The sequence below is a fragment of the Hemicordylus capensis genome, chromosome 5 (genome assembly GCF_027244095.1).
Source record: "Hemicordylus capensis ecotype Gifberg chromosome 5, rHemCap1.1.pri, whole genome shotgun sequence".
Lineage (NCBI taxonomy): Eukaryota > Metazoa > Chordata > Lepidosauria > Squamata > Cordylidae > Hemicordylus > Hemicordylus capensis.
This window is the reverse complement of record NC_069661.1, coordinates 252812036-252834426: the sequence shown is the minus strand read 5'-3', so window position 1 is coordinate 252834426 and position 22391 is coordinate 252812036. Positions and strand designations below refer to the sequence as shown.

Here is a 22391-nt window from a genome sequence, read left to right as displayed (position 1 = left end):
ACCGGGCTCGCTGCGGAGCCCGGTTGAGTCAAAGCCAGTCACCCGCTTAGGTAGCCCTCCCCTAAGCCCGGGTTGGCAGAGCGAGCGCTCTGCTAACCCAGGCTTTTTGATCGTGAGTTGTTGCGGCGCAGCTCTGCACCGCAGCAACTCACGAGTAGACCCCCGACCGGGAGGCTGAAAAGCAGCTCGGGGGTCTCTCCAGTATGCCCTGCCCCTGATCCTCCAAGCACCCACCAGCTCCATAATGGAGCAGGCAGTTGTGTGGGCAGCTAGTTTGGCCGCCCAGAGCAGACTGCTTGGTCATCTGCAGGGAGAGCGGGCTAAGCCCACTCCCCACTAACCCTCCTCAGGCTCATAAGAACATAAGAACAGCCCTGCTGCTGGATCAGGCCCAAGAAGGCCCATCTAGTCCAGCATCCTGTTTCACACAGTGGCCCATGAGATGCCGCTGGAAGCCACAGGCAGGAGTTGAGGGCATGCCCTCTCTCCTGCCATTACTCCCCTGCAACTGGTACTCAGAGGCACCCTGCCCTTGAGGCTGGAGGTGGCCCACAGCCCTCCAACTAGTAGCCATTGATAGACCTCTCCTCCATGAAGTTATCCAAACCCCTCTTAAAGCCATCCAGGTTGTTGGCTGTCACCACATCCTGTGGCAGAGAGTTCCACAAGTGGATCATACGTTATGTGAAAAAGTACTTCCGTTTGTTGGTCCTAGACCTCCTGGCAATCAATTTCATGGAGTGACCCCTGGTTCTAGTGTTGTGTGAGAGGGAAAAGAATCTCTCTCCACTTTCTCCACACCATGCATGACCTTGTAAGAAGAGCCTCATACTGTCACATAGAGGGTTTTTTAAAAATGGCGTCCAGCAGCCAGTGGCAACGAGGAACTATTGCTTCTGCTTCTGGACACCATGAAATACAGATGGTGAAAAGGGGGTGAGTCAGGGGCGTAGCTAGGGAAAAGGGGGCCCGTGATCACTTCTCTCCCCAGTGGCCCCTCAGAGTGAGGGAGATAACGAAGAAGATAGGAAGGCGTGGAGATGGGGGGCCCTCACAAGCTGGGGGCCCGGGTTCTTTGAACCCATCCGCTCAATTATGGTTACACTCCTGGGGTGAGTGGTTTAGCCCCACCTTTGCCCCAAATGCTCTCAATTCAGCTGAAAGTTGGAGAATGTCCTGATGGTTCCAACATCTGTCTTTTTCTTGAGAAAAGGCCCCCCCAACCAGCAAGCCCAGCCTTCTGACTTGTTACCGTTCAGTACATCATCACCATGAATCCCTGTCCATCAGGTCATAGCTCAAGTCCCAGAACAGTTCGTGAAAAGTGCCTGGAAGGCGCAGGTGTATTCTCCTGCAATCTGTCACTCCTCGCTGACTGGGAGTTTAGTGTTGACGGAATTCAACGGTGCTTCATCAGGGTGATGCCCCTCCATGTCAGGCCAGAAACAGCCTTCCTCTGCTGACACAGTGATCTGCAGGAGGAAAGTCTGTATGACTGATTGCATTGTACCCAGCCAACCAATCGTACTTTTGTGTCCCCCCCCCCCCTTGGGGAAATGGCGCTTGGCCCCTGAGATCAAAACCGTGGCTTCAGGGAAGGCAGATGTTGTCTGGGAAGCTATTGCTACCAAAACAAGCAGCAAGGAACGTAATACCTGGCTAAAACTAGTAACGGCGAGGTTAATCCTTGGCTAAAATGTATTCCATGAAGAGGTGCATTTGGTCACCTCTGGGAATGGCCCTACCTAGCTCAGTGGAGAGCCAGGAGCGGAGCGAGCCTGGCAGCAGCCCATGTGCGTCCACCATGGCCCCCTGGCCCCGCCCGGCTAGCCACACCCCCACACCTGACGTTGGGTGCGGGGCGTGGTCTCCCTTCCAAATGGGGCCACGCGGCCCCGTTTGGAGAGGAGATCGGCCCATGGTGTGTTGGGCAGTGTGGGCCGGAGCGACTCTTCCTGCCTTAAAGGCCAATGCAGCGCAAGCCAATCTCTCCCCTAAACAGGGCCATGGGGCCTCATTTGGGAGGGAGATTGATCGGCCCTGCTGCATTGGCAGCAAGACTAGGAGCATCTCTCCCTGCCTTTAAGGCAGGGAGAGTCACTCCAGCCACGCTGCCAACACAGCGTGGACCGATTTCAGCTCCGAACGGGGCTGTGCATCCCCATTTGGGACTGAAATAACGCCCCTGCGTCTGATGTCAGGGGCTCGTGGCCGCTGATTGGTGGTGGCCCGGGTTCTTTGAACATGTTCACCCAATGGTGGCGCTATTCCTGGATCAGCAACTGTTTTGCATGCAGAAGGTCCCAGGTTCAATCTCTGGCATATCCAGGGAGGACTGGGAAAGATCCATCTGAAACCCTGGAGAGCTGCTGCCAGTCAGAGTAGATAAACACTGGACCGATGGCTCAGCTCGGTATTAAGGCACTTTCTTATGCACCTTCATATGACACCAGAAAGAAGATTGGCAGGCATAAAGAAAGAGAGGAGCAGGTCTGGAGGGAACGACCCCGGTCTTACGCTGAAGAATTTCCCTGGCACCAGCATCTCAGTGTTTCATCCCAGTGTGCTGGTCTTGAACACTGCTAGTGTCTTAACTGTCTGGAACTGATGCAGACTGGACCAAGCCATCTGTTAGCAAAGGGGTGAACCATTTGCTCATAAATCGCTAACTAAGCACCTTGAGCCTGAACTCCAGCCCAAACAAGCAACGTGCTTGAGTACTGACCTCAGCCGTGGATCTCTGCAGCAAGATCGTTTTCTGGGTAGGCACTTACCCGGTCTCGCCTCCCTGGGGTGCTGCCTCTGGTTTGGATTTTGAAAAGCAAATGTTGGCATCTGCCGAACATATGAAGTTGTGTTATAAAGACTGCCGGTCCGTGGAGCCCAGGGCTGTCTGCTGGGACTGGAAGCAGATCGCCACAGCTCAGGAGGCCTGGGGCTTGGTGGTGATGTCTCAGCCATATTGAGTGTCCTCTTGGAGAATGGAAAGGTGGGATAAAAGTCTCCTCACTGTCAACAGGTGCCCACCCACCCGCCCATTCTAACAGTTGCAAAAGTCTCAATGGTGCCTTACAGAGTTTCAGGGGCAAAAACTAGACAGGACCCTGTGCTCAAGGAGTTTACAGTCTAACACAGACAATGGGGAGATGGGAGGGAGGGAGGAGAGGAGAGCTGGCCCTGAGGTGGCAGGCATGAATTGCCCCCTTTTGCTAAGCAGGGTCCACCCTGGTTTGCATTTGAATGGGAGACTACACGTGTGAGCACTGTAAGATATTCCGCTGAGGGGGTGGAGCTTCTCTGGGAAGAGCAGAAGGTCCCAAGTTCCCTCTCTGGCAGCATCTCCAAGATAAGGCTGCAGGAGACACCTGCCTGTAACCTTGGAGAAACCGCTGCCAGCCTATGCAGACAATAATGAACTAGATGGATCCATGGTCTGACTCTGGCAGCTGCCTAGGTTCCTAAGTGGAAGAGGCAAGAGTAGGAAGGGAAGAATGAAGTCAAATGCCATCGCAGAACTGCTTCCTTTGTCCAGCCTCCTGAGGAACACTTTGGTTCCTTCTTTCATTACCTGTAAGCTGGGCAAATATCAGCTTCAAGAGGAAAGGGTAACACACACACACACACACACACACACACACACACACACACACACACACCCCTGCAGTCCTGATCTGACTACCACCCCCATGGCTTCTGTTATTCCAAAGCCAATAGCAGAGGAGATCCGAATGTCTGCACCCAGGTCCAGGAAGGCAGCAGCCCGGTTAAGGAGCTGTTGACCCAGCAAGGGCTAGCTCCAAATGGTGGGGGCAGGGTTTCTAGGGAGGGAAGAGGGGCCCTGATGGGAGGGGCAGCCTCCCCAGGACTCCAGGGCTCTTCCAAGGGGGTGACTGCAGGGGCGGTGATGAGGACGAGCTGCTAAGGCTCTGACGGACCCCGGGAGCTTCCTCTGGAAGCAGGAAACTTGGTTAGTGTCCGAGTTGTTATCATTCTAGAGAGTGTGTAGTGTGCCATCTATGTATGTCAAAAGCACACATCCATGGTCTTAAAAGAAAAGTGTCTATGCAAATAAAAAGCATTTATCCTGTTTGACAAAGACAAACCATTTTAAAATGCTTAAAATGCTTTAAAAGCATTTATCCTGTTCGATAAAGAGGCGGGTCTCGTGATCACAGAGACCCGCCTCCATAGGGTTTGTGGGGAGACCGGGCTTAGTGTGACGGAGCCGGTGGGGGCTAGGAGGATCGGGGACCACGCAGCCCCCGGAAGCTCCAGTATGCCCTGCGTGAGTACGCAGGACATACTGGAGGGACTTCCGAGCCGGGAGGCTGCTTTTAAGCCTCCTGGCCGGGGGTCTCCTCATGAGTAGCTGCGGCGCGGAGCCACGCCAGAGCTACTCACAATCCAAAGGGTTTAAGGGGCGGGTTACTTGAGTGGGTTAACCGCTCAGGAACCACCAGGCTCTCAGGTGAGACTAGTGGTTCACATGGACTGCAAAAATCGGGCTAGGTTCCTTTAGCCCGATTTTTGCAGACCGTGCGAATAGTCCCAAAATGTTATAGTTCTTGGGAACTATAAAACCTAATTTCAGCTAAATAGACGCCTCCTCCTGTTTTTCGACTTTGGCTGTATTTGAGGGCAAGTCTTTGCTGAATCCCAGGCTACTGACGTCTTTTTGTCCTCTCCTTACAGAAACTTAAAATGGCAGCCCTGTTGCTAAAGATGTGGGAGGCTGTGAATCAAATTCAGCTAGTACAAAGGGCACGAAGAATGTAAGTCAGAGACTGGAAGAGGAGGAGGAGGGAGGTAAAAAGGAAATGTGGCTAGGAAGGAGTGGATCCAGTCTAATACTTTCCTGCACAATGTTTGGATTCTTCCTTTTTTACTTTCGCTTAGTCTCTCCCCCCCCACCCTCCAGCAGTTTGTATGCATGAAGGTAGTTTGATTGTGAGTCATTTGGGAACAGGAGTATATATGTCGTAGGGGGTAGGGTGACCAAATAGGGAGCAATATAGATATTTTATAAAATCTTGAGTGATGTGGCGAGACTGAGAAAGAGTGGCTAGGGACATATTCAGTTTCTTCCAAAATGGAAAAAAAGAGAGAGAGACCATTTTCTAAAATGATTAAAAATAAACAAAAAGCACTCCTGCACACAATACAAAGTCAGCCCCTGGAACTCAGTGTCACTGGAAGTTGTGATGACAATTGGTATATATGATTTTAATAAACTAATAACGTGAGGGAAAGTCTAAGTTGCTATGAGCCATGATAGCCCAAATTTCAATCTGCATATTGGGAGACCATATATCTCTAATAGGTGCTAGAAGCTCTGTGTTCCATTTATGACCCTCTTGGAGGCATCTTGTTGACCACTGTCAGAAGGCAGTGCTCATAGATGGGATGGATCGATCAATTGAGCAATAGAAGAATGGATCGAACTATGGTTGCAGAGAGATTAATTACATCACTGAGGATGCAAATTTTGCCAACAATTACTGGCTTTGTACATTTTCCCTACCCCATCACCACAAACCTCTGAATCTTGAACAAAATGGCAAACATCAAACCAATACAGGCTACAGTCTTGGAAATCTCCTTAGACATTGGCTGATTTGCAGTGATGTCACAGAAGCCTGCAGGTCAGCTAAATAAGCTCCTCTAATGGCTGTAGGAAATTACAGTGCACAGAAGGAGGTTCTGAACGATTGGTGGGGAAAGGTGCAGAGAAGCATTAACAGTCCCAGTGGCAGCCGCTGCCTCTTCAGGCGAGGGCCAGGGCTGGGGCGGGGGGGAGCCAGGGGTAACCGTAGGCAGGGCTAGTAGTAGGCAGGTCCAGCGGTCAGTTAGAAAGAACCTGCCCATGGTTTTCTCCATCTGTAAACCACATGGCTCTGTGGTCTCCAGGAGTCAACACCAACTTTACCTTTGAAGTTATTTACTTGTCTCAACTAAAATCTCCATCATTCACACCAGCACTTGGCAGCTGGCTGTTGAGTGCTGATTTAGTGCTAAATCCACCCCTTGGTTGGCTGTGAGCAAAGGAATCCTGCCCTTAGAGTGATTAATTGTAGGTGTCACTGTGACAAGTAGCAATGCCTTCGCCCTCTCTCTCTCAAGTCCCCATGCCTCTTCCCCTCAGTAGCTCCATCCCTCCTTCCATCAGCATTGCCTCCATTTCTCCTCCTCCTTGCAATCTCAGCCCTCTCCTCCTCACCCCATGCAGGACCAGGCTAAGAAGATCATCTGAAATGAGGAGGGGTGGAGTCTTGAGTGCCTATTTGCAGGTTGCCCTTGCATACACACGTTTCACACCACTTGAACACACCACAAGATATGAAAAATGGATGTATTTTTCACAGACATCTTATGTTCCTGAGCCCTGTGTTATGTCAAGTGACCTATGTTGTAATAAAAAATAATAACAACGAAGCGTTCTCATGAAGGACATACTTTGGCCACATCAAAGAGTGTGCAAACTCTTGGGGGAAGCCACATCTGTGTTGATGACCTCAGCATTGCCCCTCTTGTTTGTTTTGCTTGGGGAACAGCAGACGGGGACTTGTATCCATGTGGACTGGAAACAATGTGTAAGTGGGCGATAGTGGGAATCTCTTGGGGAGATAAAATTTGAAATCCACACTACGTTCGAGTACATCGTACATCACATAATAATATTAGTGCCATTTCAGGAGTGTCGCTATAATTGAGCAGATGGGTTCAAAGAACCCGGGGCCCCCAGCCCCACCCCTCCCCGTTTTGTTCATTATCTTCCTCACTCGGAGGGGCCACCCTGGGGGGCGGGGGAGAGGTGAGCACGGGCTCCCTCTCCTCGAGCTCTGCCCTGTACCATCTGACAGCACTCCCTGGCAATCTGTGAAGGAACTGGCTGAAATCCTGCCCAAGGAAATGCTCACCTAACCCAGTCGTGCAGCCACCAGGAGAGCATGCAGCTGCGCTGATCCCAAAGGTGCAAGCAGGGTGCAAGCACAGATGCTGCAGGAGCACACGGCCTCAGCTGTGGCGTGGGTTCTTGCGCGTCCTGGGGGCGCTGGCATCCAGCGTGCCCTAGAGCAATTGCATCGGTCATCCTAGTCTGGAATGGAAGCGGCTCGCACTTGCAGGCTTGCAGGTTCTGCAGGCGTGATGCCCGTCCACAAGCGCTGTGTTAGTGAGGATGTCGGCCATGGAGGTCATTCTCACGGCCAGTATACTCTGAGCCAGGGAGGGCTGGGGGGGAAGGGGGGATTGTTCCTATCTCCCCCACCCATGACCACAGTTTTGCATCAGTTGTGCTCCTTATGTGCACACATGGTCCATGCTGCAGTGAGTGGTGTGGCCATCTGGAGGTCGGGGGGAATGAAGCCCAGCCCCCAGAGATCCCACAGTGCACAGCACGAGCAGAGCAGTGCATTGTGGAAAGCCTAGAGGCTGGCTTGCTCCTTCCACCGGCCTCTATATAGTAGCACAAGCGGCCAACAGCCCAGATAGGGCTGCTAGCAGTCCATGCTGCCACATGGCTGGGTGGTGGAATAAGAGGGTAGGAGGCTCGGATGCATCCTACCTCACTTTTAACTGACGCTGAGCTCCGGACTGATCCTGGTGCACCACACGACCAGCCCTACCGAGATATGGCTGGTCGTGTGAACAGCCCCTCTGTGGTTGTTCTTTTCCAGTTAGAATAAGAGGAGTTTGTAAAAAGATTGCCAGCAAGGCAGCACTAAGAATATTACGTGGCATCATTGAAGGTACTGTAAATGTTAGGGGTGTGCAATTCGGATTTTCGGGTGATTCGGCTCGGACCCGAGCCGAATCACCCCCGTTCTGTTTTGTGCCCGAATCTGGGTCACCCGAATCACCCTTGATTCGGTTCGGATTCGGATTTAATCCGAATCTGAATCTGAATCGATTCGGGGGGGTAAAAAGGGGCCCAGGGGCAAAATTTTGGGGTGGGGTGGTAGTGCCCAATGGGTAGAGTCTACCACCCCAATTTCAGGGGGATTGGGCAAAGTCCTGATTTTTTGTGAATTTTTAAAGTTTTAGTGACTTTGGGGCAGTTCGGGGGCATAGCATGGGATTTGGGCAAAAGGAGTGGGTTGGGGTGGTAGTGCCTAATGGGTGAAGGGTACCACCCCAATTTCAGGGGGATTGGGCAAAGGGCTGATTTTTGGTAAATTTCTGAAAATTTCATGTCTTTGGGGCAGATTGGGGCATATTGGGGCAGAAAGTGGGGGCTGGGGCAGAATAGTGGGGTGGGGTGGTAGTGCCTAATGGGTGCAGGCTACCACCCCAATTTCAGGGGGTTTGGACAAAGGGGTGATTTTTTGAGAATTTTTGAAGTTTTGGTGACTTTGGGGCAGTTTGGGGGCAGAAAGTGGATCTGCCCCAAAATAGTGGGGTGGGGTGGTAGTGCCTCATGGGTGGAGGCTACCACACCAATTTCAGGGGGATTGGGCAGAGGGCTGATTTTTTGAGAATTTTTGAAGTTTGGGTGTCTTTGGGGCAGATTGGGGGCAGAAAGTGGATCTGCCCCAAAGGAGTGGGGTGGGCTGGTAGATAGTGCCTGATGGCTGGAGGCTACTACCCATCCCCAATTTAAGAGTGATTGGGCAGAGGGGGGAATTATGGTGAATTTATTTGTATGAGGTTTGTCTTCATAAGGTGAAGTGTGCTAAATTGATTACTTCCTCATATTATTCATAGTAAAGGAAAGTGTGAAAAAGTGAAAGTGGGGTCATGAGAGTTGTTTAATTGAAAAAAATCTCATTTGCTATGATAGAATGAGAATTCACACCTCAGAAAAAACTTCTAAGGTGTGAATTCTCATTCTATCATAGCAAATGAGATTTTTTTCAATTAAACAACTCTCATGACCCCACTTTCACTTTTTCACACTTTCCTTTACTATGAATAATATGAGGAAGTAATCAATTTAGCACACTTCACCTTATGAAGACAAACCTCATAAAAATAAATTCACCAAAATTCCCCCCTCTGCCCAATCACTCTTAAATTGGGGATGGGTGGTAGCCTCCAGCCATCAGGCACTATCTACCAGCCCACCCCACTCCTTTGGGGCAGATCCACTTTCTGCCCCCAATCTGCCCCAAAGACACCCAAACTTCAAAAATTCTCAAAAAATCAGCCCTCTGCCCAATCCCCCTGAAATTGGTGTGGTAGCCTCCACCCATGAGGCACTACCACCCCACCCCACTATTTTGGGGCAGATCCACTTTCTGCCCCCAAACTGCCCCAAAGTCACCAAAACTTCAAAAATTCTCAAAAAATCACCACTTTGTCCAAACCCCCTGAAATTGGGGTGGTAGCCTGCACCCATTAGGCACTACCACCCCACCCCACTATTCTGCCCCAGCCCCCACTTTCTGCCCCAATATGCCCCAATCTGCCCCAAAGACATGAAATTTTCAGAAATTTACCAAAAATCAGCCCTTTGCCCAATCCCCCTGAAATTGGGGTGGTAGCCTGCACCCATTAGGCACTACCACCCCACCCCACTCCTTTTGCCCAAATCCCATGCTATGCCCCCGAACTGCCCCAAAGTCACTAAAACTTTAAAAAATCGCCAAAAATCAACCATGAACCGAATCACCCGAATTTTTTGTGCCCGAAATTCGGGTGATTCGGCTCGTGCCCGAAAAAATTCGGGGGGCATCGGGGGTGATTCGGTTCGGCCCCGAATCACCCGAAATTGTTCGTTTCGGGCACAGATCGTTCTGTGCCCGAAATTTTTTGCACATCCCTAGTAAATGTCTCATTTTCCCTCCCATTGCAGCTTGCACGGGTTGGAATATGTCACCAGCTGGAATGGAAACCTGCCTTCCTTTGGTACCTTCTGTACCTGCACGAAGCCTTACCATTGCCTTACGTTCTGTTTGAGATAATATACAGGGTCTTGTGGTAGCAGGCATGAATTGCTGCCTTTGCTAAGCAGGGCCCACCCTGGTTTGCATGGGGATGGGAAACTACCTGTGTGAGCACTGGAAGAGATTCCCCTGAGGGGATGGAGCTGCTCTGGGAAGAACATCTGCCTGCTTCCCTCCCTGGCAGCATCTCCAAGATAGGGCTGAGAGAGACCCCTGCCTGCAACCTTGGAGAAGCCGCGGCCAGTCTGGGTAGACAATACTGAGCGAGAGGGAGCAAAGCTTTGACTTCCTATGTTCCGATGTGCTAAATATTATTTTCTCTCAGCCTAGCCTGGCTATTTCAGCAACCGGTTGTTCTTTTTTGATTGGCTCCCTGTTGCTCCTTTTTGCTTCATTGTTATGCTCTCCATGGTGTAGGTTTTTTTTTGTTTTGTTTTTGGCTCTGTTGTTTAAATCTTTTTCGTGAATGTAGATGGTTTCCCGGCTTAATTACACAAGCTGCCTTGAGTGTACCTTCAGCAATGGGAAGCCAGGACAGACTTTTCTGTAATAAATAATAACCGACTTTAGAGGCTTTTGAAGGCAGGATAAAAACAGAAATGCCCCCCCCCGCCGCTCACCCCCCCCCCCAATCTGAACTCCTTGGCAAAGGGTGAGATTATGGATGGTTTGGATTCTCCCCATTCCAAATCCCCCAGCCCCAGGCCCCTGCCAGTGGTTCTCAGATATCTGGCCCAGCGGCTGGAGGGCATAAGGAGGTTGGCGGAGGCCCTGGAAGGGATGGCTGCCCAAATTGCCGGGCCCCCTGGCCACACCCTTTGCTCCAGCATCAGAAGCATGACACAGAGGGTGTGGCTGACAGTGGGGCATGGACACAGGGCCCTCTGCCCCCGTCCAGCCAGCGAGGGCTTTGTTTGCTAGCTGGGTGCTTCTTCCCTCTCCCTCGCTCAGCGCAAAGGAGAGAAAGGGCGCGCCTAGCCAGGGAGCAGAGCACTTGCCAGCTGGGAGAGGGAGAGGGGCTGGGCATCCCTCTCTCAAAGCCAGAAAGGGCTTCATTCACTGGCTGGCTGCAGCAGGAGCGCGGGGAGCAAGGTGGTGCCCTTGCAGTCCCTGGACACTGGAGGCCCCGAGATATCGATTCTCCCTTTTCCAGTGGGGTCTGAGCGCCACTGATGTGTGTGTGTTTTGTGCCTTGCTTTCAGTTTGCATTGCAAGATGTTTGAAAGCAGCTCCCACGGTTTCCTTTATGGCACAGCTGTGCTGGTGCAGCCCCCCCCGCCCCAGCTACCTTGCCTCACCCCTCCTGCCCTCTCGTGGGTTAGCTGAGCTAGGCTGGCCCAAAGCACCATTCACAACCCAGTCTGCTGTGGTTTCCAGTCTGATGTCTTCTGTTTGCTCAGAAGTAAGCCCCACTGTGTCCAAGGAGACCTATTCTCTGGTACGTGTGGATAGGATTACATGATCCTATCCTTACAGGCTGGATGCGTACGCAGCAGAAGTGACGTTGTTCTAGTCTGAAAACTGAAATCAACAAGTGAGGACCTGCAAATCCTCTATGGTGCATGGAATAGTAAAAGAAGATTGGCTGATAAAAATTTTGGAATATGCGGAGATGGCAAAACTTACAACACTGATAAGAGACCCAAACTTAGAATGTTTCAAAGAAGATTGGAAACCATTTTTGGTGTATCTAAAAAACTATTTTCCTACTATGGACCTTACAGCTGGATTTGAAATTTAGAGAGAAAAGGGGGGAAAATGCAGGTTGGGTAGACTAATTGTGTTTGTAAGGGTTTAAATTTATGTTTTGAATTATTATTATTATAGCAAGGGTAAATTTTATAGCTGATGTTTCACGAAGAGAGATGCGCGGGAAGTCCACTTCTGTTTATTATGTTTGTTATGAATGAATATTATTACTGTTAAAATCAATAAAAATTCAATTTGGGAGAAAAAATGGTGCATGGAATAGTCATGTGCAGGGTTCCATTCAGGGTGGGGCTTTCCAAAGAGGGGGGGCAGAAGAGGTGTAGAGCAAGCTGGCAAAAAGTAGACGAATGGACCAAAAACAGCAGCAGGAGCAGAAATCTTTAGATGGGGTATAAATGTGATGAATAAAGACATCACAATATCACAGGCAGTTATACCAGTGCAGATGATTTGCATTTAGGCATCAGCTTGCAATCCCCTGCACAGTTACTCTCGAGTAGCCTCATGCCCTTCAGCAGAGCCATTATTGCCCCTCTGCACCTGAACAATCCACATGAAGGATGAGGTTTGGCTGCTATGCTATGGGTGGAAGTAGGTCCCTGAGTCCCTGTTGCTTTGTTGAGAAGGGTGTGAATGGATTTTGAAATTGCCATGACCCTGAGATTGTGTCTGGAATTGCCAATGAATGCAGCTGTTCTTCTCTTGTTGCCTGCAGCTCACCCGAGTGCCCGTGGAGTCATGCGAACAGTACAAAAGCTGCAGCGAGTGCCTCGGCTCGGGGGACCCCCACTGCGGATGGTGCGTGCTCCACAACACGTAAGTGTGGCTCGCGGGGATGGGGTGGGTGGGGCCGCTGCTTCCCCCCCCCTCCAGACTCCCCCACTTCACTTTTCTCACTGTTAGCTGCTGTGACATGCAACAAAGCTGCAAATGGACAGGTCTGTCCCTGGTGGGATGAATCTGGTCCTTTCGAAGTGGAATCCTACAGCTCAAGATTAAGAGAGAGAGAGAGAAGGGAGGGAGGATGCTTTCTAAAAGAAAAGGCAGCATCTCTTTCTTAAAGGCAGAATTTAAATACAAAAGAGCAACCACAATACAAAATACAAAAGAGCAACAGGCTGTCCACTCTCTGGGGCCCCAGGAATGAAAACAAACAGCAAAGAGGTCTGTGGCATCTTAAGGACAATGATGGTAGCTACACAACCATCATAAGAACATAAGAACAGCCCTGCTAGATCAGGCCCAAGAATGCCCATCTAGTCCAGCATCCTGTTTCGCACAGTGTCCCACCAGATGCTGCCGAAAGCCCACAGGCAGGAGTTGAGGACATGCCCTCTCTCCTGCTGTTACTCCCCTGCAACTGGTACTCAGAGGCATCCTGCCTTGGAGGCTGGAGGTGGCCCACAGCCCTCCGACTAGTAGCCTTTGATAGACCTCTCGTCCATCAGCTGCTGTTTGGCAAGGAAGGGGCTCTCAATGTCGCCACTGGGAAATTGTCCTGATTAAATAGCAGCAATTGGGTGGCGGAAATCCAGATTCAAGACTGTATATAGAGCAGGTAGTGTTGAAGCCCCCTACCCCTACCATGATTTCAATCCATAGAGGGATCTAGCTGTTATTTTAGTGAAGCCCGTCAACACCTAATGTGTTGCTTGGCCCCTCCGTGGAACTTTCCCTGCTAATACCCGAGTTGCTGTTTTTTCCTTGCTGGAGTTTGCTTCCTTTGCAAACCCCTTTCCCTGCCGTAACGCCTCTTCTCTGCTTGTGGCACACGGAGGCCCAGATTGTGTGGGATGATCTGTGGGGAGCTGGGGTGAGGAGTCGGGGGTGGCTGCCTTGCAGGAGGAAAAATATATTAGGGCCTTTTCCAAATCCAAGGTTCTGTGGCAAAAGCCCCTTAAAATATCGAGAATGTTCTCTCCATCTGTGACTCGATGGATGCACTTGTGATACCCTTCGCTCTGTCTGCATGGAGTTTCCAGGGCTGAGGTCCAGAAGAGCAATTTGCAGCTCTCCGCGTTTCAAATGGTGCCCCCAGAGCACTAGTGGTCAATGCAAAAGTAGCAGGGAGCTGGCAATAGACAAGCGCTGGGGAGAACTTTGCCTACAAGTGATGGTGTGTGTGTGTGTGTGTGTGTGTGTGTTGCGGGGAGGGCTGCTGTGCCTGAACTGAGCTGTCTCCCCCTCCCTTTCCCCATCCCCTCCACTGCTTTCTGATACTGACTTCTCTTTCCAAGGGGCAGGCGGCCATGGATGAGGGGAATTGATTTCTGTGACTCTTCTGTCCTAACCTTACAGGGGGAAATTCGACTCTGCGCGCAGAGAGAGGGAGAGAGATAAAGCCGCTTGACAATAAGGGGCCATTGATTGGGTTTTTTTGTGGCAAGAAGGAGAGTTGGGAAAGGTGGATGATCAAAAGATTCCCATAATAGTATCATTCGCTTGCATCTCATTCTCAGGCTCTGTCCTGCATCCTGCCATGTGTGTCCCCCACCCCTCCCCACAACCTCGCTTCACTGCCTGGACCATGCCAAAGCCTCTTGAAGCCACAAGGTATCATTTGGAGGGCGCAAATGGAAATGGTTTCTTATTGGCTGTCATACCAGTCTCTGGGGAGGATGGAAAGAGAAAGAAAAGATAACCTGGCTGAAAAGTTAATAGCTGGCAGAGAGAGTGGGGGGATGGATGGATGGATGGTAGGCTTGGGCTGAGGCAAGGTCATGGCAAGATCGACAGAACCAGAGGGGAAATGGGAGGTCTGTTCTTAACAGACCTGTTAGAAATCTGGTGTGAAGAAATATAAGTAGGAAAATGGTCATCTGTTCTGTTTTCTTCTTCTAAATGTGCATTGGCTGGTCAGGTGGGATTTTCAGCAACTTTTGTCAAGACACCTTAGCCTCACCTCACCTCCATCTCTGTGGCCACATGACTGAGCAGATCTCATGTCCCTCCTTTGTTCATGGCTGAGTGTTGTTTCATCCTGGTTAGCGCATAGACTGATTCAGTCTTGAATAGAATGCCAGGGTGCATGCAATTATGCATGCTAGTGCATGCATAATTGGAACCAGTAGCTTGCAAATTGTGTTCTGGGGAATCCTGGAAGTTTCTTGGAAGCTTATCTAGGTTTCCTCAATGAGAAAAACAGAAATGAGGGACAAGCTTTCTGACAGTCATTTTGGCTAGCACAATTGCTGTTCCCTTACAATGCACAGCCACAGGGAAGCATTGGGTGCGCTCTAGATACACCCCTAGTTCTCACATGATATCGTTAAGGTCTCGTTGGTATTTGCATCCAGAACATTCCCTGGCTCTTTTTCAGTGTGCAGGACCTCCATGGAGACACGTCAATGAATAATTGAGAGTAGTGACTCTGAGCTAATTGCAGATGCCAAGTTCTTGCTAGCTATAAAATAGGAGCAGAAGGTCACCCAGATGAATCCGTGGACGACACTTTTGGCAACTTGCCAGTCCCGGGCTAGTAATAAGCCGTAATTCAGTAAAGAAGGAAGCCTGCACAGCCAGTTCTCCTGCCTCTCTGAAGTATCGCTGGTTGCAGAGAGGCTGCTCTCTTGATGTCCGAATTTGGACGGGAGAGTTGGGAGACGGGTGGCACAGAACCTCAGGTCATTTGGACCCGCGGTTCCACATTATTTACACGGAAATGCAGGCATGGATTTTTGTCCACTTTTCATGGAAAGCATTGCCTTACCATTGAGCGAACAACTCTCACTAGGCTGAGCTTGTATATGTATCAATCAACAAACACCACCAACGTTCCGTAGAGCTCCAGTACTCTGTCTGTCTGTCTGTCTGTCTCTTCTCACAAGAAAACAGCCGTTTTAATTTCTTTCTACTCAGGGATGAGACCATGAAAGTGAAATGCCACAGTATTTGCTGTGGAGGGTAGATGTTGGAGGCTGCCTGCCTTACCAGTGGCTGCCATATTTAGTTCTTCATAAACTTTCTTCAAAAGAAGGAAAGCTCTGTTCAAGCATCTGATCTTGTTAGATGTTTTTGTGGGGTTGAGAGGGAAGGTTTTAATTTTATCCCTTCAACTTGCCAGCCCTTTCTGCTGTCTTGGCCATGAAAAGAAATACCGTCTGGCTTCGGTGTGTAACTCAATCTCCCCATTCGCAGGCAGGGTCCTCATCGATCGACCTCAGCTTTACCTTTCTTGGTCAAAGTCTTGTGAGTTGCTAAGCAGGGTCTCAGGTAATCCAAGCCGCCTTCAGAGGCTGTGATAACATCAGGCTCTTTGAAAGTCTCTTTCTCTCTCCCTTGACTTTTAGAACGCCGCTCTCCTTTGGCCAAAGTTTGTCTCTCATCTTCTTTAACAGCTGCTACTGAGGAAGGCGGGAGTGGGGGCGCAGGCTCACTTTGGACTCCTTTCACTGTGGCAAACTGGGAGAATGGTGCCCCAGCCCAGAATTCAAATCCTGTCCCTCCCTTGCTATCAGGAGAGGAGTCTGGTGACACAGTGGATGGAGAAGCCTGGGTTTGGGGATCACCCTGGCAGAGAGCCTCTGAAGCCGTTGGTCAGGGTCTGCCCAGACAGCAGCCCCGAGGGGCAGGGGCGGAGCCACCATTGGGCAAAAGGATTCAAAGAACCCAGGCCACCAATGGGGAAAGGCCGCCAAGAGAGCCCTGCCCTGTGGCTCAGGCTCCATAGGAGCCCAGAGCGAACTCCCCCCTCCCGAGAGCCCGGGCAAACTCTTTGCTGATTATTTCAGGCAGCTCCGACTGCCCCATAGAACGTTTTCCCCTTCCTCTCCCTCTCTGGAGGGAGAGAAAGGGGAAAACGTCCTATCAGGCAGTCGACGCTACCTGAATTGACGAGCTGAGAGCTTGTTCAGGCTCTCGGCAGCCTAGGCCCCGCCCTGCTCTCAGCTCATCAATTCAGGCAGTGTCGGGCTGCCTGATAAGATGTTTTCCCCTTTCTATCCCTCCAGAGAGGGAGAGGAAGGGGAAAACGTTCTATGGGGCAGTCGGAGCTGCCTGAAATAATCGGCAAAGAGCCCGAGCCACACCCCCGTGCACGTGACGTCACGCGCACGGGTGTATTGGAGGGGGCCGCCAAGCGGGGCTGGACGCAGGCCACCGCTCAGCTGGCTCCATGTCTGCTGAGGGGAGCAAGTCCAAGGACTCTGCCATGGCTTGGATCCCCAGCCCTGATGGGAGCCCCCCAAGAGACATCCAAACAAGACCAGTCAGAGCTCTGGTTGTTGGTCTCCAGCTGCTGCCTCGGAGAAGTCTTGGGGTTCTGGGGATCCAGCAACTGCTGGTGGGTTTCTGGTCCCTTACTGTCAGCTCCCTCTATTGTCCACCCCCCAGGTCCCCAGACGCTGGGCCAGGACACAGTGCTGGCTCTGCAGACAGAATGCCCCCTTAGTCTCCCTCGTCATGGGTCTCCTTCTGAGTGGCCCCTTGGGAGGCCGCACCATTCACCCACCTCCTCTGCTGCAGAGGCCTCCTTGGATAACATGGATATATCCCTGTGGCACCAGGACGGCAAGGGAGGAATGAGGCACCAGTGCTGCCCCTTGACTGCAGCAGTACTGGACGCTGAAAGACAGCCGTTAGGGCTGAAGGGCAGGATCCCTTGCATTCCCATAGTCCTAGAACTTTCTGCAGTTTGAGCTGTGTTCATGCATATCCTTCCTTTGCAGTTTCTCAAAGAACAGCAGTTCGGGATGAATGCAGCTCTGTGGTGTAGACCATACGGCAGTTCCCAGGAGCATCATTAGGGTGGAAGATGCTTCTTACCCTAGTTCAGGAGCTGTGAGCACTTCCATTCCCATTTCCTGCTTGGGTGTGAGTTATAAGCCAGTTCAGAGGGCTCCCTCCTATCCAGTGCCTCTACCCAGCTCTTTAACAAGGTAGGAAGAAAAGCTCCCCCGCCACCAACTGCTGCTGCGCACATGATCTCTGCTGGCACCTCTGACTTTGTTTTTGACTCACACCTGGTCACAGGGCAGGAGTGCACCCAGCTCCCGGAATAGGGAGGCTAGTTACAATTCCGTGAACCACCTTACTAATGTCTACTGTGGGCTCATGTGGTCACTCTCCTTAATGAGATCTGATAAAGTCTACACACCTTCTCTGGCGTGTCCTCTTCAGACTGCTAAACTGCAGGCTTTGGGGCTCCTACTAGAGGCCTGGCATCTCCTCTCCCCTTGTGTTTCCTTTGGTTCATATCCTGCCTGGTGAGGAGTTCTGGCCACTTTGCTAGGCCAAGGAAATCGGAGGTTGCTAGGCAACCGTGACACAGGTTCCCCTGGCACAGTCAACAGAGGCCAAGGCCACGCTGGGTGGTGGGGCATAGCACAGAAACCAAAACCGCCGCCCCCTCCCACTTGCTTCATCCTGGATGCCCTTCTGAGGTCAGGAGAAGCCATGCCCGCTGTTATTTCCCGTTGTTATGGATGGCCAGGATATTAATGCATGGCCTGTCAGGCTCTTTCTGCTGACACGTCAGTCTCTGGAGCAAAATCAGTAGTGTGATGATGGATGGATGAATGGGGAGGGCAGAACCCATCTCCGTCACAGGGCCATTTCCAGGGAGCTGTTTTCTGTCTCTTTCTCCGGTATTATCCGACATCTCTGCATCCACCAATGATCTGCCAGTGAGAGAAAATGGCATGCTGAAGGAGCCCTCCCCAGGGTAGGGCTGTGTCAGCTTCCAATTGTATTTTGTCTCTGAATTCTCATCATTCTTGACAATGTCAGACTCCTGACAGCCTTGCCAAGGAGGATAAGCCAGATTCCCATCCTCCTGAAATATCTCGGGACCTTTACGGGTGCTCATCTGTCTTCTTTGCATGTATTGTTCTCACAGGTGGACATGTGCAGACTTCCCTGCTCTGCTCACCTCTGTTCACATCAGTGTCTCCATCCAGTGATTTGATCTTCAGATGTGCAGGAGTACTTTTGCACACATGGAACACCCAGTCAACAGCATACGGATCTCAAATGTGGGTCACAGGAACATAGGAAGCTGCCATATACGGAGTCAGACCCTTGGTCCATCTAGCTCAGTATTGTCTTCACAGACTGGCAGCGGCTTCTCCAGGGCTGCAGGCAGGAATCTCTCTCAGCCCTCTCTTGGAGATGCTGCCAGGGAGGGAACTTGGAACCTTTTGTATGCAAAGCAGATGCTTCAGGGAATGTACTAACATGAATGACAAGAGAATGCCCACTGAAAAGCCCTGGTTCCTTCCAAAGGTCTATGGAATGCAAGAGCCATTCAGAAATTCCATTCATTCCGTTGGCCCTTTGGACAGAGGAAGCTGCCTTCTACCAAGTCAGACCATGGGTCCATCTAGCTCAGAATTTTCTGCACAGACTGGCAGTGGCTTCTCCAAGGTAGCAGGTTGCCCAGAAGAGGGAGTCTCTCCCAGCCCTATCAGCAGATGCCAGGGAGGGAACAGAACCGTCTGCTTGCAAGCATGTAGATGTTCTTCCCATCTCCTAAGGCAGGGGTGTCAGACAGCTGGCCTATGGAGGTCAACTGACAAGCCCACATGAGGCCAGGAAGAGCCCCTGTTTTTCTCCCTGGTGCTTGGGAAGAGGTGGCATATAAACCTATTTATCTCTGAGCCTATTCCTTCCCCTTCTGCTGGTGCTGGTATTTCTCTCGCTTTCTCTCCCCACCACCCCATGTGCGGCTGTGGAAGCCATGAGTTGCTTCCTTCTTCCTCGCTGCTGCCACTCTCCTCCCCTCTTCCTTGCTTGGGCTTTTCAGTGTGTGAAGCACTAGCCCAGGAGACTGGGGGGGGGGGGAGGAGGAGGAGATGGTGACAAAAAGACAAAATAGAAGACAGTGTGGGGTCGGGGTGTGCATGAAACCGGCTGGCCCAGTTCCGTTCGATTCCAAACCAAACCCGAACTGGACTGAGCCAGTTCAGTTTTGATCCCCATCAACCCCCTCCCCACTCCCTGTTGTGTTTGTGGTGTGTGTGTTTGTGGATGTGTTTGGTTTTTAAAAAAAAAAAAATTCACTTATCCCCTCCAGGGGGCTTCTCTGAGGCTGTGTGTGGCGGGGGGTCCACAGAGGTCCCCTCCGCTGACCTCTGTTATGCAGTAAATCACCCTGTTCGGCTGTTCTTCAGCCCTTTCTGGGCCTTCCCTTCATCGTGGCGGCTATTTTGGTGGCTGCCACGCATGCCCAGTGGGCTTCTGCATGGCCTGAGTCATGACTGGTTTGTACATTCCTAGCATGGAGCATTTTTTCTCACCGTGGGGATGGTGGGTTGTGGGGGGAAGTAAGATACTGAGAGAAAAAGGATGGAGGAGGAGGAAGAAGAAAAAAGGGTGAGTGGCTGGTACTAGGGTGGCCCAGAGCGGGTTGTTTTGGGTGGTAGTGCCCAATGGGTGAAAGGATGAACGAAGATGTTCATTTATCATCTTTGGTGAAAAATGATGAATGACCAGAGAATCCACTATCATTTTGCACCAAAGAATCCACTCTCAGAACACTTCTAAAATTGATATAACAACAAAACCCAGTACCCTATGGACTTGTGGTTTGGGGTGATGGTGGTTGTACTGCATGTGCACTACATCACAACTCGCTCTGGCCCACCTTGGTGCTCCCCACATGGAGTTATGGGGCTGCTGAAATCCCCATTACTCCTTATGGGGAAACGCTTAAAGACACACAAACCTCAGAAATGTGTTAAATACCACTCCTTTGGCCAATTTCATTGAAATTTGGGTGGTAGCTTCCTTCTACCCATTGGGAACTACCACCCACAACAACCTGCTTTGGGCTACCCTGATGCTACCCATGAGGAGTTATGTGGCCGCTGAAATCCCCATTATTCCCTATGGGAAAAAGCTTAAAGATGCACAAACTTCAACAATTTCTTAAATATCACCCCTTTGGTCAATTTCTTTGAAATTTGGGTGGTAGCTTCCACTCATTGGGCACTAACACCCAGCCCACTCTTTTGCCCCTGAACCCCCTTCCCCCCAAATCAACAAATCAGGGTGATTTGATTCAGGTACAAATCAAATCAAATAAGATTGATTCGTGCACATCCCTACTGCTTAGCACAAGGGACAATTAATGCTTGCTTTCGCAAGACCAGCTCTCCTTGTTGTTGGACTACAACTCCCAGCATCCCCAACCACAGTGGCTTTTGGACACACACACACCTGGAGTGGGACAAGGGATAGGAGAGTCAGCAGATATTTTAACTCATTTATTGTCTGTGTTTTAAGCTGTCATTTTTATTTTCTCTAATTTCCATATCTGAATCATGCAAATGCCCTAGGAAAATGCTGAGATTAAGGAATGGATGTTTTACTCTCCTAGGGTTGGAGTAACTTCTTCCACTCTAACCTTCCCCATCGTGCTCTTTCTCCCGCTACCAGCGGCCAGGCTTTTAGCTACTTCTGGAACCCAATGAATCGAAAACAGCAGAAAAGGAGCTCCCAGGGCAGAGAAAGGAGTTGCCATTGCTCTGGTGGCCCTCTTGGCATGCATTAGGGAAGTCAAGTGAGAGCCTGGACTCAGAGCCTGGGAGGAAGTTGAGAAGAACCTGGAGGTATGGGGAGGAGGGAGGGACCGCTCTCCTGCAAAAGGAAATCCAGCCCCACACAGCCCTGCAAAACACTCTCAGTAAAACTGGATTCCAATAGATCATCTAATCTGACCCTCCCATCCCAAGACAAGACACCCCCTCTAGAGTATCCTTGACTAGGGCTTTCCCCACCTATTTGTCCAAACCTCCAAGAGAGGAGCTCCTGTAAACTGTTTCCAGAGGGTTAGACAAGTTACGTCTCTTGCAGCAAAAACCACAGATTTAGAAGAGGAGATGAATCTTCATGGCACTTCTCCATTGTTTTTTGAGCTTTACGTAAAGATGGCCACCAATTCCTTAGCCCTTTCACAATTTTTTCCTTTTCTCTTTTTGAACCCTGAGCTACCTGTCTCATTCTCTCTCTCTCTGGCAACTGAGGATAAAGCATCCTGTATCTGAGGAAACGGGTTCTAGTGTGTTTGGTTTTTTTAAGCATATTAATGAGTCTTTATGTTGCCACAAGGTTCTTTGTTGTTTCTTGTTACCTAACAAGGCAGCTGGTTTGTTGCTGAACTTCTCAGCAGTCATAATGAGGAAGGTCTACTTGATTCACCTGCATGTAGTTTTACTACCGTTGCTCCTTATTAAATAATTATTACAAAGCCTTACCCGATGCACAGTGGGGAAATGAGGAAAACTGATTGTACAGCCAATCATTCAGAGCACTGTCGGGGCTGCTTAGGACTCCACAGCAACCTCGGGGTGCAGTAATATGGAGGCATGATGCTGCATATCATGTGGGCCACTGGTTATTATTACAAATCTGTACTGGAGACCCTTTTTATTTATGGGTTCTCCATCCGTGGTTTTGTGTATCCGTGGCTGAGTCATAGAGACCCAGTTTCTTTAATCATGGGGTGAAAAGCGGGCTATTTTTGCCGATCTGCAGTTCCTGAGTGGTTGGAAATAACTTCTGACGACATTTCCAGCCACCATTTTGTGGCTCTTTTCTCAGCCTCCCCCCAAATGTTCAAAAGCAGGAGGATTGGGGGGGGGGGTTGGGGGCCATTGCTGGAGGTCAAGGTACTGTGCTTATATCTGCTCCCTCCCCTTTTGATTTTTAGCACACTTCAGCCTGCCTAGGAACCGAACCCCTGCAATCCCATAGGGTGAAGGTCTCTTTATTCACGGTTTCGGTATCCATGCTGATAGGCCAGAACAGAATCCCCGCAAAAGAAGAAGGCCTCCTGTATGTACCGCTTTTCTGTTAAAA

General features: G+C 50.5%; 1 protein-coding gene across 7 annotated transcripts in view; it reads left to right on the top strand.

Moving 5' to 3' along the window:
- PLXNA4 (plexin A4) overlaps nt 1-22391 on the top strand; it is a 699000-nt gene that overhangs the window by 447377 nt on the left and 229232 nt on the right. For all 7 annotated transcript variants that reach the window (XM_053255172.1, XM_053255171.1, XM_053255173.1 and 4 more), the window contains one exon: nt 12310-12410. In XM_053255172.1, coding sequence (XP_053111147.1) covers nt 12310-12410 — 101 coding nt within the window. The remainder of the gene's footprint in view (nt 1-12309; nt 12411-22391) is intronic.